At 46.7% G+C, this 17934-nt stretch overlaps 2 protein-coding genes across 2 annotated transcripts in view; one reads left to right on the plus strand and one right to left on the minus strand.

Moving 5' to 3' along the window:
- LOC117580399 overlaps positions 1-14723 on the plus strand; it is a 43550-nt gene extending 28827 nt beyond the window's left edge. The window contains exons 5-14 of the mRNA XM_034266948.1: positions 5770-5902; positions 5971-6114; positions 6202-6402; positions 7442-7510; positions 8253-8362; positions 8436-8650; positions 9794-9932; positions 10047-10152; positions 10237-10387; positions 12664-14723. Of these exons, the coding sequence (XP_034122839.1) occupies positions 5770-5902; positions 5971-6114; positions 6202-6402; positions 7442-7510; positions 8253-8362; positions 8436-8650; positions 9794-9932; positions 10047-10152; positions 10237-10387; positions 12664-13880 (2485 nt within the window). The 3' untranslated portion in view covers positions 13881-14723. The remainder of the gene's footprint in view (positions 1-5769; positions 5903-5970; positions 6115-6201; positions 6403-7441; positions 7511-8252; positions 8363-8435; positions 8651-9793; positions 9933-10046; positions 10153-10236; positions 10388-12663) is intronic.
- Positions 955-1358, minus strand: LOC117580460. Its single transcript, XM_034267037.1, has 2 exons — positions 1214-1358; positions 955-1154 (listed from the first exon to the last, which is right to left on the minus strand). The coding sequence occupies exons 1-2, from the start codon at positions 1335-1337 to the stop codon at positions 976-978; spliced, it is 303 nt and encodes a 100-aa protein (XP_034122928.1). The 5' UTR covers positions 1338-1358; the 3' UTR covers positions 955-975.
- Positions 14724-17934: the final 3211 nt, after the last annotated feature.

Below are 17934 nucleotides of genomic sequence, written 5' to 3' on the forward strand. Positions count from 1 at the left end.
GGACTTCAGGGACTGATAGCAAATTTCACTCACGCACCGCTCCAAATGGAATACGTTCAAAGAGTGCACCACATTCTTATGAAACTTAATCGCGTGCGTTTTTTTTCCCACTCTCTCTCTCTCTCTCTCTCCTCCTTTGATTCTTTTCATCATCTACTTTATTTGAAGTAATTTTCCATTTTTTTTTTTCTCACTTTTAACATAGTTTCCTGCCTGCGCTCCCTTGCTGACTTTTTATGTTTGGGGCCAACTTTTTCAATTGAATGTGGAAATGGTTCCAAAGTTGGCTGGCGGAACTCTCTGCCAAAAGAAAGCACAAGTGAAGAAATCGTTGAGCAAGTTATGGTAGTTTGATGGGAAATTCATTCGCGATGAATGCTTCCCGGCGCATGGCCGTGCTCCTGCTCCTGCTCCTGCTCCTGCTCCTCTGCGTCTCTGTGTTTTGAGAATATTTAATTAACTTCCCGCTTGGCAAGGGATCTCTGTCTGTATTTTTATTTTCTTTCATTCAATTTGTTAAATCTCTTTATTAGAAAATGCTTCAAATGTACAGCCAAAGCGGCTTATGGGTTCGCCACTTTTTTGGCTTTGACAAATTACCGACAGGCCGGGAGTGAGGCTCGTTCCATCAGCATAATGACAACAGCTTCTACTTGTGGCTGCCACTCAGGCTCGTTCTCCCAACGATTAGTCGTCACTCAGCATTGTTGTCAGCGCTGATTCCACTGCCACTTCCACTCTACTACATCCATAATTTCAATTATCGCTTGGCTTGAGAGCAGCCAGAACCCAGAAGACTGACAACGGACAGCAGTGTGCGTCTGGCAACAGCAAAAGAGAAGGCAACAAAACATTTTGGCCAGCCAACTATTTTCACTTAGTGGCCAAGTACTTTTGCGGCTGCTGCTGCCTTGGGTTGGGTATTTGTTGGCTTAAAGTCTTGCTGCACTTTGATGGAGTAGAACTTGGGTGTAGCTATTTATTCAATATAAACAAATCTTCACGCTCCACCATATAACGCTCGTAGGCTTCGGTTGTGGCCTCGCCCTTCTGCGGCGGCTTGTAGCAGTAGCAGGGATACACCATTCGCACCTCCCTCCATTCGGGCGTGGCCCCCGGCACGGCAGTTGTGGTGAAGCGGAATCTCTGGCGCCCTGCAAGTGGCTGCCCTCCAGCAGCGAATTAAAATCTCCAACAGACCACAACTACTCACATTTCGAATGGTAGTATTGCTCCTGCCACCAGGACAAGGACTTGCGGCGCTTCAACCTTTTATCGGCGTCGAGCAGTGCAGCTGCTGCCAGCGAGCAGACAAGAATTAGCTCGATGAATAGCATATCCCCACTGAACACTTTCGATCACGCAGCTGGCTGTCACGCTGCCTGACAGTGGCCTGTCCAATGCATTCGATTGGATATGATGCCGAAATATACGTACTTAGCGAGCGTTAAAAATGTAATTACACGGCCCTCCCGTTGGGCTCTCAGGTGGGTGGGCAGACAGCAGAGAGCAGTGCTCCAAATTGAATTAGAGCAATCAATTATAAAAGTTTTCCTCTCACACATCCGCTCACACATAGTACGCCTATTTAACGCTCAATGACTCTCTACGCTCAATAAATTTCACATGCAGCAGGGCGAGTAAAGGGGCATGGCTCTTTGAGCACGCCCACTATCTGGCGGCGCCACTGTCGATGTCGGAAGCTCGGCAACTGCCTGCAATTAGTGCAACATAAATTTGGTCTGCCGGCCTGGCCCTAATGGACGGATGCGCACAGTGGGGATGCGGCAAACAATTCGGCACAAATATTCAAGTCACTTCAATGTGCCACACCAACAGTGAAGAAATTGGGCTGAAAGATACTCGTTTAAAGTATTCTTTAGTTGAAACTGCCAGTGTATAATCATCAGCTATCAATTTAAATACGTTCCATTAGGTTTGACCCACGCGCGTCCACTGTGTGTGCTGGGGAGGAAAATTAATGTGCAAATGTTAAAAGTTCGTTAGTTGAGTTCATTTGTGTGTGCAGCTGTTAGATGCAGTCTCTGGGCTCCTCGTCAAACAAAGCCCCTTTTGTTTCAACAGCTTAGACGGGAAGGAAGGACTGGGCGCAAAGTGGGCGGCATAAAAATTTGCTCCAGCGCAGGGTAAAAGTTTTATGGCTGGACCGGACCGGGTAGCGGCATCCTTTTGCCGACTCCCCAAGTCGTGTGTATCCATGTCCGTGTCCGGCTCATGTTAATAATGTTCTGCTATCAGTTTCCCATTAGTTGCTGGGAAATTAATTTGTTTACGTGCCAGCGGAAGCGCAAAAAAGGAAAGAAAGGATGCGAAAAAATAAATAAAGCGAGAGGAGCGTGAAAACTTTTGCTAATTGATTTAATTTCTGCCTCTCCATGCAGAACAAACTCACATTTGAGGTGCAGAACGTTAAGCATAGTTAAAGTTAATTTTATAATAAATTATTTGGCCAAACGAAATGGCCCACAAATCACATTAGGCGCCCGCTGTGAGCAAACGCCAAGGACAGGACAGGACAGGCCTCCCCGCTGGGGCAATAATTTTATTTGATTTCATTTAAGTTTCGCTTACAGCACAGCACAGCAGAGCACAGCACAGCAGAGCACAGCACACAGTAAAGTTTCAATATTAAAACGGAGACTTAGAGGGGAATGACAAAGCTGTAGAATGTGTAAGCCGTAATCCTGGCATTGTATTTATTTGACTTATGCTGCAATATCGCCTGCCATTGCCAGTGCCTGCCCCATCCATCCAGATAGGTCTACTGTGTGTGTGTGTACATACGGGCATGTGGCATGCCCGGCTCTTGGGCAAAGCATAATGAGGCAAACGGAAACGGAAATATCAAATATCAGGCAATAAGCATGACTTGTGTGGCAGTGGCTGCTGCTGCTGCTGCTGCTGCTGCTGCTTGTTATCTTGTTGCAACTTCAGCTGCTGAATGTGGACTTGATTAGGAATGCTTCTGCAGCATGTGTGCATCTGTCCTGCCCCCACTGCTGTGTATTTCTTATGAAACAGTCGACGGAGACACGAAATCACATAGTTACCATATCGCCCCTTCCAATAGCTGCTGCTCAAAGTTTGTTTACAAAAATTGCTATGCTGCGGCTAAAATGAATGGAATCCTTTTGATGAATCAGGGTTCCGCTTTGAGCTGAAATATTTGTGACCACCACATTAAAGTCAACAAAGTTTGAGCTTAAATTGAAGTCACAAATTGTGGCTTAAACCCTTTGCCCCCCCCCCCACCAACTATAGTTGCAAATATTTTTGACATAATTTCGGGGCCCATTTCGGTGGCATTTTCGGCTGCGCAGGCCTACGCTTTTATGAGCCGCCGCCACATACTCTGCAAACTACAAAACTGATTATGTGCATTAGCAGCAGGCGACAAACGTGTACCAAAAATTGCCGTATGGCGTATGGCGTATGGCGTGTGCGTGTGCGTATACGTAATGCCACACAAATGAGTTGTTTACAAACTGGTTACTAAACTGAGTGCGTGACGGAATACACGCCCATACTCGATATGCTTTTACCAGTTATAGCTCGAAAATGGAGCAGCACAACTCCAGGGGGAGCGGGGATCTGCATGCCATCTGTATTAGCTGACATCGCTGCCACTTTTAAATAGCTGGCACGTGCATGTGTGGAGTGGTGCTCCCCGTATCGGAGACAGCTCCAAAGCTCTTCTCAGATGCACTTCCACTTATACACGTAATGCGTTTTGTGTTTGTGTTTGTGTTTGTGTCTGTTCGTGCGTGTGCTACGTGCTCTGCATGTGCAATCCACTGATTTTACACCTAATGCGTAGTCCCACCATCCAGCATATGGATGTTCTCCCCACTCCCCAATATTTGTCTTTTAGACTTTAACTAAAGATTCGAGCATTTGTTTCAAATCTATTAAGTTATGCCAACATTTTTGCCATCCTCTAGAAAAATCAACAGGCAGCAGCCCAAAACCTAAGCCCCAGCGACTATTTGCAGTGAGAGTGAGCCAAAAAATATGCAAACAACTGCGTTTACGGCTCATTTGCAGGCATTAGGCATTGTGTTGGGTTCTCCCTGTGTGTGTGTGTGTGTAAATCATGGATATACAGCGGATGGGCAAACATCCTGCCGTCTGGCAGCTTAAGGCGCAAAAACTAATAAATCAATATGCGACACGCACAGATATTGTCGCACAGACCAAGCAAGGCAAGCTCAATCAGCTTATTTTCTAATATCCGTTTACAAATTATCTTCAAAAACTGTCAGCAACAACAAGGACAGCGTGAGTGAGGGAAAATGCCAGGAAAATACGACCACAGAAAATGGGAAATGGCATTCGAATACGAAACTTTATCCATAAAGGAAATAAGAGAGACACACAGAGGGACAGCAAGTCAAAAGAAGAAAGAAAAAGGCCAAGCCGGATCTGGGTGCAGCAGATAAAGGCGCTGGGATCAACTGCTGGGGAATTAACATAATCATTACTATAATGTAATGATGGGCCATTCTACAGGCTCCAGTCGAAGGCAGTCGGCAGCAGTATTCCCTTTTCGCTGTGTGGCGTTTTCTTTCCCCTTTTCTTTGCAATCAATAAGTTGTCAGAAACAATCAAATAAATACAAACTGATATGTCAATATTAACTGACAGTCACATGAACCCTCCCGGACACGCACCCAAAAAGGAGATGAAAACCTAGACCGAACCCAGACCGTGCACAATATGCCGGGAACCCTTAGACCCCAGCCAACTGCCAGGGACACACAAGCACAAATGGGGAATTTGCAGAGGAAACCAAAATGTTTGGCCTTAGCCGTGCCTTTGGGTGTTACGCGCGGGCAATACCGTAGAAAGCGTTTGTGGAAGATCCTTTGTAAGGTTCCTGCAGAGAATTTACCAAATAAAACACAAACTGATCATGCCCAATCCTTTGCATGCCACCAAAAGTTTCCTTTGACGTCAGTTCAGCGCAACAGAGGGACACCAGGCACAGCACCGTCTCCGGCGTGAAAATGGCGCACAATGCTGAGATTATGCGTAAAGTTGTACATGTGTTCCGGCTGCCTGGCAGCCTGGCTGCCAGCCTACTCCCTTTACAATTCTGCTTAGGTATGCGTGTAATTGGGTGGCTGTCCTTTCGCAGGGGGCAACCTTTGAGGCAGGCATATAGGATTTCAGGCAGCGACGACAGCTTAGTGCACCCTTTTCATGGCTTTATGTCTTAGTAAAACGACGAGCAGGCAGGCCCCCCATTGCCATTGCCATTGACCATTCAACGACAAGCAGGAAAATAATTTTCTGCTATTTTTGGCCTGAGCTCGTTTTCAATACAAAGGAAACCGTAACCAAAACATGCTTCCTCTGCTGGTTTATCCCCTGGGCACGGCTAATGTGTGGGGGGGTTCCTGGGGCCTAGTCTCCACAGACATATGCGCAATCAAAGCAAGAATTTATTGTTTGTTATCGAGTTGGGCAGAACAAAAAACCCCACCCACAGGCAGCTGCTTGATATAGCAATGCTAGTAATATGAATAGAACTCTCAGGGGACTTGCCAGGTCTAGATGCTATACACACACACACACACATTTTGATTGAATTGAGTTTTATAAATGGCGCCATTTGGTTTAAGTGCCGCCGCCCAGTTGATTGTTAAACTGACAAATTAATAACATACATTTTTAACGCCTTTTGCTAACTCTCTCTCTTCCTTTTTGGCACACTCTCTTTACTGCTCGTTGCGCTCCATTTCGTAGGGGAACATCTGGCATTGATATTGACTTGCGGCGCGTGGACATCGACCAGTGCCCGCAGCGCCACACGCCCGGCACCAAGCGGCCCCTAAATATCTTTGCCGGCACCGACAAGTGCAAGCAGCGCACCACAATGGTGAGAAAGAAACTCCCGGAGTCAGCACAAAATTGTAATTCATTTCTTCCTTCTGTCTCGGTGTGCAGTGCGAGGCCATCATGGGTCTGGGCTTTCGTCGCGGCTCCTACAAATGCCTCTGCCGCAAGGGATTCTACTTCCCCGATGTGGTCTCGCTCCACAAGTTCTTCAATGGCAGCCTGCTGGAGGAGGAATACGAAAAGCTGATGCTGGTAAGTGTGCTGCTGACGCAAGACTGAACACTCAACACTCAAGTGCTGATGCTGAGCGAAATTCGCACTCATTAAATGTGTGTTTAGGGCAAGAATTCAACGTACAACAGCAACAGCGAGTACGAGTGTCTGCCCTGTGCCGAGGGCTGTGACTCCTGCGAGGACTCGTCGCCCTGCATTGCTGCCCTCAACTGGCCGATGCGCACCAGCATCCTGGCACTGGCATGCATTGTCATTGGCCTGCTGCCGCCTGCAGCCTGGTTTACCTTTCGCTATCAGCAAGTTAAGGTGAGTAATCAGTCTCCAAACACACAGAATCTGAATCTGAAATAACAGCAAACTTTTCACGATAATCAGTAATGGGAAATCATTATAATAGCATTATTCTCCGTCAAATTCCTTCAGCGCTGCTGTCAGCGTTGTGGCCACCCCACTAAGCGGCTTAGCATTGTTAGATTTCAGCTAATTTTGTACGTGCGGCCAGGGATGACTCGTCCTGTAACGGACAACGGAAATTGTCGCTCATAAGCGGAAGTGCAAACATCCACACAACTGTCGACCGACTTCCGTCGCGAGACAGACAGAGACTAAAGCCGAAAGCCGAAAGCCTCGCCATGTACAGTTCACTCGAGTGTCACTCGGACGCTCATTAAGCCCGTGAACAAGCTCAGGCATCAGAAGTTCGTCCAATTGTCTGCTGACTTGGTTTGGCTTTGAACCATTTGCAGCTTTCTCTTGTCATTCTACAGAACGACACTGGGAGTAATAATGTTCGGCCTGGGCAAAGTGAGTTATTCAGCGTCCACACACACCCCCAAGTTGCTGTCAGACATTTGTGTGCCCACGGCCAGTGGGTCTTACACCTACACACTCCAGCCCGAAGCCCACAGCTCCCAGTGCACTCCAGGCCAACTCTCGTGCCACTTGCTAGCGTCCCAAGGCAACTAGCCAACTAAACTGTTTTCATTCCTAATGCGATTCAGTCGCATTTGTCGCTTGTTCTCTCTCTTTGGCTGCTTCTCTCTGTGTGAGTCTGAGTGTGCTCGAGTGTGTGTGTGTGTGTGTGTCCAAACTAATTAAATGGCGCTAAAAATGCCGCTCGACAGTTTGCCAAGTGTGAGGACAACTCGACTCCGTCTCGGCACTCGGCACTCGGCTCTCGGCACTACTTTGTTGTCCATTGTTCTTGTCGGTTCTGCTACGGCTTGGCTCCTTCTCTTGTGAAATTGTGCGGCTAAGTTCACACACACACACATACACAGCTGCACACACTACTACACATAAGTTATTCGCTTGCAGGACTAATTGAAAATATTTTTGCTTGCAGGTTGTACGTGCCGCCAGTCCCGCTCTGTTGCGGGTCATTGCATTGGGCGCCTTCTGCATTTATTGCACGGTAAGCACCACCAAAGTGGAAATTCAGGCATAACTTGATAGTTTAATTATCGCTGGAAACATTCGCCAACAAGGCGGAAATATCTGTTGCACATTATGGGGGCACCAGCGTGGGTCCACGGGACTTTTCGACGCGAATTATTCACAAAGAGAAACCCATAAATCGGCACCAACAAAAATAAAATGGCAGTTATTCATTCCGTAAAAAGACAAATGAGAATGAGCAAACGATTGGCAGACAGACAGGCAGGGGGGCAGGGAGGCAGGCAGTGAGGGAGAGAGAGCCCGTCCGCCGCTTGAACCCAATTCCCATCAATTTCTGAACAATTTAATTTGATTGATTTATGGCAAGTGTCGAATGCTAATGGAATACTACTACTGGCCAAAATAAACAACTTTCAACGAGAGTTCATCGAACGTCGACAAGGGGGCGACATGGTGGAAGCTGAGGATTTATTTATCTATTGCTGATTTATGCAGCCGCCACACACACACACATACAAAAGCTGTGTCCTAGAGACGAGGATATCTATTTTTCGACACTTTTTGTGTCTCTGTGTGTGTGCTTATGATTTTTCTTTGTTATTCTTTATGGATAAGCAAAAGGTGCAAGGCGTTATTGAATCATAATCATCGCCCTTGGCAACTTGACAACTTTTAAGCAGCATTTTAAATCATATTTTTAAAGCATGAATGCGGATTTATCCACTCAACCATTGAGTATCTTTTTGTGTCAATTGCAGAACATTGTGATGTATCCGAATCCGAATCTCTACACCTGCACCGCTCGCATCTGGCTGCGAGAGATTGGCTTCTCCCTCACCTACGGCGCTCTGATGCTTAAGACCTGGAGGTGAGTAAACGATGTGATTGTGACTGATGATATGTGAGAACTCTCTGGCCATGTTTGCCATTTTGTCACACAGAATATCGGTGATTTTTCGTGTACGCTCCGCCAAGGCTGTCAAAATCACCGACGCTGCCCTGCTGAAGCGTTTGGGCATCATTTGCGGCGCCATTGGCACCTGCCTGCTGGTGAGGACACTCGTATCGCCGCCAGATGTTGTTGTGGGACGCACCGCCGATGACTTGAAGGCGTTCCTATGCAAGACCGACTGGTGGGACTACACATTCACATCGAGTAAGTGCCGCTCCCGGCTCCCATCTATTGTCCATCATGGGGGAGCAATTTAATATGTCCGGACAAGAGCCACTGCTGATTGGCCAATAGCCACTTAGGAGCAACTCCAACCCGTTTCACAGAAAAAGCTTACAATGCGCGCGTTGCTCATACGCAGTGTGTGTGTGTGTGTGTGTGCGGCAACATATGAATTGTGCAAAAAAGGACAAGGGAAATGGAAAAGCAAAGCAAAAAGCGCACCACTGCCAACGGGCGACAGCTTATGGCCACTCCACTCTCTTCAAATTCACTGTACGCCACTCCCTGGGGAGGCTTAAAAGGCATTCCATTTGCATTCATCCACACACACTGTTGTGTGTTGTGTGTTGTGTGTGTTCCGGCCAAAGGCATATACGAGATATGAATATGCAGGCATCTTTTTTTGTTGCGTTGCCTTGTGGCCGGCATGTGTCCCCACCCCACATATGCAGCACCGAAGATGGATAAGAATGGGATTAAATGTACCTCCTGTATAGCTTGCAGCGCAGCAATGGCCTGACTGTGTGTTCGTTTCGTTTCGTTTCGTTTCGTTGCGCTTAATTACAAAAGTTTAGGGGGCCAACTTGAAGCACTTTCCATCTTTGCAGCCTCGGGCATGGACCGAGACTCTCTCGTATACAGACAACAATTATCGTTGAGTCTCGCGTTGCTGCGTCAGTCACGCACTTTGATGGCACACAGATGCTAAATAACTTGATTTGCTGTTGCTGCATGCTGCATGCTGCACAGAACGAGGGGGCACGTAGCGCGTATTACAATTTTTTAATTGCATGCAGCACGCTGCTGCATACCCTTGCTGAACGAGTTTATTGCTTAAAAAGTGCATGCTCATTTTTTTATGACTTTCCCTTGCTCTCGGGGGTCTCGTTCGCGTTGCATTTCACCCGCAGAGATCGTAGATTTCTCTTGCCATTCCGTGCCATTGGCTCGCTGAAGCTTTTAGCTCTGTTGCTCGAGCGGGGGACGGGGGAGTGGTGCAAAAAATAAAAATGATAACGTAATTACATTTCTCTTTGCTAATTAATGTACAAAAAGTGAGTTGCGATGCTATTGAAGCGCACAAAGGAACTAATCCCTGGCTTTGCTCTTTCCCTCTCTCTGTAGTGGAGGTGCTGTTCCTGGCCTGGGGCGTTCGACTGTGCATCATGGTGCGCAAGGCACCATCCGAGTTCAACGAAAGCCGCTTCATATCGATGGCCATCTACAATGAGTTCCTGCTCACCTGCTTCCTCAACGTTTCCATGTAAGCAAAACATTCACTTTGACTTTACAAACTCTATCTTTTCCAATTACTCTCTACCTCTGTACCGCTTCCTCTCTCTCTCTCTCTCTCTCTCTCTCTGTCTTTGTGTTATAGGCTGTTCCTGCAATCGCCGGCCAATCCGGATCTCCTGTACATCATCTTCTTCTGCCACACTCAACTGACGGTCACCCTGCTGCTGGCCCTCATCTTTGGCAGCAAGGTGAGTCTCCCTCCCTGCCACACCCTGCCACTTCTCCACCGTTCATTTCCCCTCTTGTGTGTGTTTCAACTTTTGTTTTGGCAGGTGTACATCGTGCTGCGTAGTGGCAAATCGCATCAGGAGAACATTGGCATGGGCACCAAGGCATCCGGTGCCAAATTCAATTTTCGTCCTCAAGTCCGCACCTTTGCCAATCCCAGTTCGATGACCACCACAACGGTGCCAGTGGCAGCAGGTGAGTCCACAGTCCAGCGATAGCCAACAATTGCCTCATTTGTGCGTCGTAATGGACAGACCATATCGACACTTGTGACAAACGACAGTGTCCACTTGACAAATGTTCAGCGCAGACAGAACGGCGAATTGGGGAAATGGAGACCTGCAGATGAAGTCCTTTGCTGCCTGGTCTCGAGCTTTATTTATGTCATATTATTTGGAAAAATTAAAAAATGAGCGAAACAGGCGGCAGCAGCAGCAGCAGCAGCATCACTTTCCCTTTTATCTCTAACGTCTAGACGCGAGCTGGGAGTGTGGAGTGACAGCGCCGGGAGTACATGTCCCTGGCCATATCTAGTGACAGCTTTGACTACTGATTTATGTGCTTTGGCTCGTACAATCTACAGTCTTAGCACCCAATCCTCTCTCCTTTTGTGGTTAACTTAAGGGATTCTCTGTGCTTCTGCTTGTCCATGTGTCTACGTGTGTGTGTGTGTGTGTGCTCGTGTGTTTTGCAAGGAAGGAAATAGCTACGAAGCACAAACTTCCGCCAAGCTGCCGCCGACGCCATATTTGTTTATCGCTTCGCTGGCTTTGATGTTCATATAAACAACTATGTGTACCATTTGTGGCGTCTCTCGCAGGGCAGTCAAGTGAGCCATCATCCAACAACGAGGAGAGCATGCTGGTGCCAGTCCAACTGGGCTGTGGGTAGTGTGTACTGGCGCCCTGCAGCTGCAGGTGTGGGTGGTGTATGGTGTGTGCTCTGTGCTCTGTGAGCCAATTAAGTTCCTGGCAAGTTTGACTTTAAAGTTATCTAGCCAACACAGCCACCATTTGAAGGCACTTCTGTGCTAAGGGGCAGTCATCGATTTTCGTTGCACAATCTCAACTTTTACCAAGAAATTCAGTGGAACAATTGATCAAAATTTTGGGTGAAAGGTACAGAAATTTGATTTTCATCAGAAAATTGTATGAAATTGTTTGCCATTCAAGCACAACCTAATGGACATTGAACATTGATTCACTGCCAAATCCCTCAACATATTAATTTATAACTTTAACAACAGCACAGATATGTGCCTTGCAGCGGAATGCTTTATCCTTGGAGACTCTGTAGTCGGCGCATTATTATCGCTGGGTCTCGGTCTCCTATGGCGTTTCATGGCGAACCTTTTTCATTTGCAACGCTCTTCAGCATTTTTATTGCAAGAGAGCGGCGCTTTATGCTTTAATGTTTTATCGCCACTCGACCTCTGCATCTTTTAGTGGTTGGCATGGCTCTTATTTAATTTTTTATTACTCGTATTTCTATTCTAACACAAAAAACCTTGCCCATTTTTGTGGCTGCGTAAATTGTGCGTTAAATTTACATTTCTTTTTTTCTCATTGTTATTTTCATTCGTTTATTTTTGTTCGCCTTTTTTTGGGCCTTCATTTTGCTACTTTAGTCGCGTTTTTTTGTTGCGCTAGTCGAGTTTTTTAAGCGGCTCTCCATTTGCATATTTAAATTGAACAATCACAAAGTGGCAAACACTCGCCCAAACACACACATACACATGCAGCTGTGGCGAATTTTAAATATTTTGATGGCGAAAAGGAGGCACAGGAACGGAAGAATATTTCTTTGTTGCATACTAAGATAATAAATTCAATTTTTGCCACTGTCGACCGACTGACTGCTCCACTCGACTCGCTTAATTTCGCAGCCATAAATCTAAATTCAGCGGCAAAAAACCACAACAAAAATACAAGGCAAACTTGATGCTCTTGTGTGTTCCCTTTGCCCTGAAATGATTTAATAGGAATGTTCGTCTGTAGCCACAGAGCAGCGTTGAATATTTGTTATCCTTCTTGGTATTTTAAAGCATTTGAAAGTTCGGCCTGCTGGCTTAAATCATACTGACAGGCTTTCAGTTGAATCGAACGGCCATTCATCATTCGGGCCCACAGGGTGGAGGGCAGCGGCATGGAATCAAAACCCAAGTCGTCGCTGCTCCTGCTCCTGCAACCAACAACTTTCGTTGCCATTTTCACATTTCCACAGCAGCTACATACATTACGCATTTAAATTTACGGTCTCGGATCGAGGTTTGGTTCGGTTTTGGGTCGGGGTCCCTGCTTGAAACTTTTGACATGGACGTGGAACTTTTTTAGTGCTAAAGTTGGCAGAGTGGCAAGGAAGGGAAGGCCGACAAGGGGTGACACTGAGAGGCTTTTCCGCGGTTCGCTTTTGTTTTGCACTGTCGCCACGGATAAATACAATTGTTTGTTCCTTCATTTCCTTAAACACAGAAAACAAATTGTCCGACCAGGAGGCACTGGAGGAGATCCGCCAGCTGAGCATGCAGCTGCAGCGTATACAGGAGATGGCACCGCCCAAGGGGGTGGCCGTGATGACGATATCGAGCCTGCTCGATGGACTGAAGACCTCCGGTGGCATGATGGCCGTGGCAGCCGGACATGCGGCAGCGCGTCAAAGTGCCCTGCCACTGTTGGCGCTGAATGCGGAAATGCAGAAATACAATCAGCAGAACATCAATGCGAATGGCCGGGGTGGCACTGCCAGTGCCAGTGCCAGTGGCCGCACAAGCATACCCACAATGGTCCTGGAGACGCCACCCTCGTCGACGCCACCATCGACGGCGTACGAGGAGCGAGCCATTAACACGGAGCTCAGCGGTGACGATTTCCGGGAGCAGCTGCTACGTCGCACCGCCGACGGTCACATCATCTGCAGCCGCTGCCTGGACGCGTCCAAGGAGCACTACTACTGCTGTCCGCCGCGCAGCGCCTGCGACCATATGGGCTCGCCCCAGCAGGAGGGCAGCATCAGCTTTGCCAACATCAAGCTGGACTGCATGTGTTCGCAGTCGGAGGACCTCGACCAGGACCAGGACCACACGCTGCGGCAGCAGCAGCGGCAGCGGCGTCCGGCCGTGCGCTCGGCAGCCACCAATACGCCGCCCCCCAGCTGCAAGCGTGCGCCCCGCAACCTGCTCGAGGCCGACGTCTGCATTACGTATCAAATTTGTGATAACTGTAGAAGTAAGTATAAGCTTAGTGGCCGCCGACGCAGCGGCAGCTGCACCCAGGCCCAGGCCCAGGCCCAGACCCACAGCCACGTCCAGCCCGGCGGCGCCACGGTCCAGAGCCAGGCGCAGTCGCGCAGCAGCGAGCTGCTACTCGATCGCAGTGTGAGCGTGGCCCTAGCCGCTGCCAAGGCCGCACATTCCACAGACGACATTGTGCTGTACACCAGCTCCACGAAAGAGAAGGAGGAGGAGGAGGATGGGGAGGAGGAGCAGCAGCAGCAGGATGCTGAGGAGGAGTTGCCCGAATCGGCGCCTGATCCAGCACCAGCGCCCTCGCTGGGCAATGTCTCGAATGTTTCGAATGCCTCGAACAACTCCACAAGTGGCAGTGGTGGCACAACGCGTCCCAAGCGGCCGGATAAGTTGGTTTTGGATCTGAACGATCGTTCAAAGTACACCAAAGAGGTTTCTGTATAAAGATTTGGGAAAGCTAAAGGCGGAGACAAGGAGCCAAAGGAGTTTCAAACTCTCTTTCAGGTGGTTTTTGGCCTGGCATCCCTGTTTGGTTTATAGTTTATGTTTACGCAAATTGATTAACCAAAGACTTTAAATTGTATTTCCATTAGCCACTTACTATACTCGTATGTAGATATCGTTACGATTGAGCTAAGGCTAGAGATAAGACACGCCCCAGGGCCTTAAAACACCTGACTTCAGTGAAAGGATAATGGAGAGTGTCGTCGGGTCAGGGATTTGCATATTGCTGAGCAACATGATTTGCAGCCATAATGAGCCCCTCAATGCTGTGAATATATTTTGCCCAAGCGAAAGGCAAACAAACCAAAGAGCCCCAGACAACACACACACAACACTTTGCTGGAAAGTCATGTGTTTTGGGCTGGCTGTTTAATTGAATTTATGTACATTTGATGCATGTGAATAGGTGCAACATAAATTGCTTAATAATTGAAAATGGCAACGAATCATTTCCAATAGTTGTTCAAATTATAATGACGGTGAAATGCATTTGCTGCTTAATTAATTAAGTCATGTCTAAGTGCCGATCCAATTAAATTACTAATACAATACGTTCCAACGCAGTGCAGTCTCTCTCTCTCTCTCTCTCTCTGTATACACTTTAACAATAAGTTTGTTGATGGAAACTGTTTAAAATACATACATATCTCTGCCAAAACACAACACAAACTGCATGGAAAAACCCTAAATAAATATGCGAACATTTAAACGTAATTGTAGTTAAAGTTTCTGATGAATTAATTAGCTCGTGTATACATAATTAGCTGCAATATATTACACACACCTCACAATTGTAAAATAAAACAAGTATTTGATGTATGTAGTTAAGCATTGCTGTTATTAAGTGGAAAATACATTAAATGTATGGCTTAAATGTTGTTTAAAGCAATTCAATAAATGCCGCATCAAATGGATGATGCACGAATGTTATTTCCTTTCGCCACCTGGAGGCTCAGGTTCTCTCATTAAGCATACGCAGCGTGCGATACACTATGAACAGCACCTGCTGAGTGCGTACTGCATATCTGGCCACGCCTATCTGTGCCAGGGTGTGGGTGTGGCCAAGCGACGAAAAGTGTTGTCGTCTTTCCCTGCGTATTCTTTATGGGCATGTTATGGCTTTTATCTTTATGGACATGCCTGCGTGTGACCCTTTTTGCCATTTATGTCTGCCATTCCGGAAATGCCTTTTCAACTCTCTCCCACACACACGCACACACTGTGATACACTCACTAAGGACACTCTTACTGTGTAACTGTTTCCAAAGGAGACGTTAATTTAAATGTTTTACGGCCGTCGCGTTGGTTCCGCCTCATCGGATGTTGTTTTGTTGCCTACGCTCTTCTGTTCTTTAAGTTCTCTCTCTCTCTCTCGTGCTTTGTTTTCCCTTTCTGTTTGTGTTTCAAATTAAAATTTTCCCAACAGGATGACAGTATTGCCCATGCCCCCACACCGCTCTACAGCGCTCTCTTGGGTATTATCAGACCCATAAATGACTTCCAGGATGTGTGCCTACGTGGCTGTGTGTGCTGAATTTTAAGCAGAACTCAGAGCTGCGGCACGTTCTCGAGTTTTCTTTAAATTGAATTTCAATCATTTCACTCCAACAAATATGCCTGAATAAATATGTCTGCCATGGATATACACAGATATCAGCATACATACATATATATTAGCTGCTGCTTTTTTTGGGCTTATTTACTCGCACAGACAACAACTTTTTCCTTGCAGTTCAAGCTCGTGGCGACATTAATTAAACTTTTAACATATGCGGCGCCCAGGCAACCAGGCCAGTAGTCAGTGCGAGAGCTTCAGAACCAGAGGCTGAGAGTGTCTGAAAATCCGCTGAAATAAGCGTATACGTAAACGAGGCATTTTCCACTGTTAACGACTGTCGCCGGAAACTGATTTTTTACTCTTTTTATTCACTTTTACACTGCCATGGAAAAGCGAACGAAATATGGGCATTTATTGGTTCAATTGGAGTGCCCCGCAGCCACGCATTTCCCGACTGAATCCTTCGCCAGGCAGCTTTTGTTCACCCCCCCCGACACAACCACCATTAAAAGCAAACGTTTTCCATGGTAATTAACATCAGCTCTCGCCCTGCCAGAGCAAAAGGGTGTTGCACAAAAGGCTTAAACAATTATCTCCATGGTAAACGGTGCGTGATAGTTGACCAATTGAAAAGGAATTGTCTGGCATTCAAAGTGGTTAAAAATAAAACCAAAATATCTCTTTAAGCGTGACAAAATGTGCTCTAAAATTGATCAAATAAAGATGAACTTGCTCAAACTTCAAGTTCAATGGCCAAACACTCTTCATTAGATGCAATGACCTGCGGGGCCTGTGTTTGAGGCTCAAGAGTAGATTTTCGGAACATTTAATTAAACGCCTGTTGCAGAAGCGAAAAGTCAGAGCCAAAAACTTCATCTTCCCCCCCCCTGGGTCATAAATTTCAAAGCAAAATGAGTGGAAGCTGCAGGAAGGGGGAGGCTGCAGTAACGATGTAAGTGGAAGACGCTCTCTACGCTCTGTACAATGCCAGACGGAGGAGCACCAGAAGCAGCAGGTCGTTCTCTAAACCATGAAAATGGCACTTAGCAGAGAAGAGAACCAAATTGCTTTTTTCATCGTCGGGCGGGCAATTGCAAAATCTTAAACAGTGGCTCGAACAAATTTATTTCCATGTCGATGTCGATGCTGAAGCCATTGCTGGTGTTTGATGGCTGACTGGGTTGTGGCCTGGCATGACCTGGTCTGCTCCCCTATCGGCCCTCTGATTGTGTGTGGCAGTTTTTGAGCATTTTTTTTGTTGGCATCACTTAATTACGGCAATAAATGCCAATGGCAATTTCTTTGGCATTAAATAAAAACATGTTAACGACTTGCCAAAGCTCGAAAAGAACAAAAAGCGATGAGGAATAATAAAAAGAAACGAATGGCAAGAAGGCAAGGAAGCAAACAAACAAACACACATGCATGTGCACACACACACACCCACACACACATCCGTGTGGGCTGTGATGGGGTAACAAGCTGTTGGCAAGGACACCGCTTGTTCGGGCTCGCTCAGCTCGTGCTGCTGCTGGGCGTGTAGCCAATTAAAATTAAAGGAGGCCGTGCCTGTGTGTGTGTGTGTGTGTGTGTGTGTGTGCGTGCCAGGGGGTTCTATCAAAAACAATAAAATTAAATTGCTCAACACCTTATTAACAGCAGATGGCTCAGTGCCCAAAATAATGGTAATATGTGTAGCAAGAAAAAAGACGACAGAAAACTCAGGCGACTCGTGATTTTAGTTTCTTTTGCTGTCTATGAGGGAGCGAGGAAACTAAAATAAACAGAGTACTAAGCATTAGTTGGGCTTTAAGTTTGTTAAATTTAAATGTGAATTTTAATTACATTTCATTGGTCGTGCCACGCCACATGCGAGGCTCTTCTCAAATATTTAGGGCCGTTGATGGCTTTATCTGCAGTTGTCCTGTTTACACAGAAATAATTCAACAAAAGATGACCTACGCTTTGCATAAGCTGCAGAAATATATTGCACAAATATTTCAAGCACATTTGCATACGTATGTGTGATGTCAGCTCAAACGATGATGCTTGTAAAATATTTTTAGTGCATTTGTAAACATGCCAACAAGCTGCAAACTTCAGTGGCCACATGTCCTGCTCTGTCAGACATTGCAAAATAGAAATGAACTTCTAGCACAGCCATTGAAATGCTTTAATCGTATACGTAATGTGCTACCCCCCCCCCCCCTACCGCACCCCGGCAGGACCTCACACAATTGCATTTATGTGCACACGTGAATTGCATTAGGAAGCTGCCGACACATAAACTAAATCTACCACCTCAAGTGCAAAAGATTCCAACCCAGAAGAGGAAAAGTACGAGCAAAAAACAGACATTGAGGTGCCGACTGGGAGGGTGTTTGGGCATCCATTTGCATTAGAGATGAGCCCGTGATCTGGTATGCATAGGATTCA

This window comes from Drosophila guanche, unplaced genomic scaffold, assembly GCF_900245975.1.
Source record: "Drosophila guanche unplaced genomic scaffold, DGUA_6, whole genome shotgun sequence".
Taxonomy (NCBI): Eukaryota; Metazoa; Arthropoda; class Insecta; order Diptera; family Drosophilidae; genus Drosophila; species Drosophila guanche.

Excerpts from the sequence above, each read along its gene's own strand:
- LOC117580460 (XM_034267037.1), bottom strand. The coding sequence starts at position 1,337 with ATGCTATTCATCGAGCTAATTCTTGTCTGCTCGCTGGCAGCAGCTGCA. Across the intron at positions 1,155-1,213 it reads GCAATACTACCATTCGAAAT|GGCGCCAGAGATTCCGCTTC; the intron begins GTGAGTAGTTGT and ends AGCCACTTGCAG.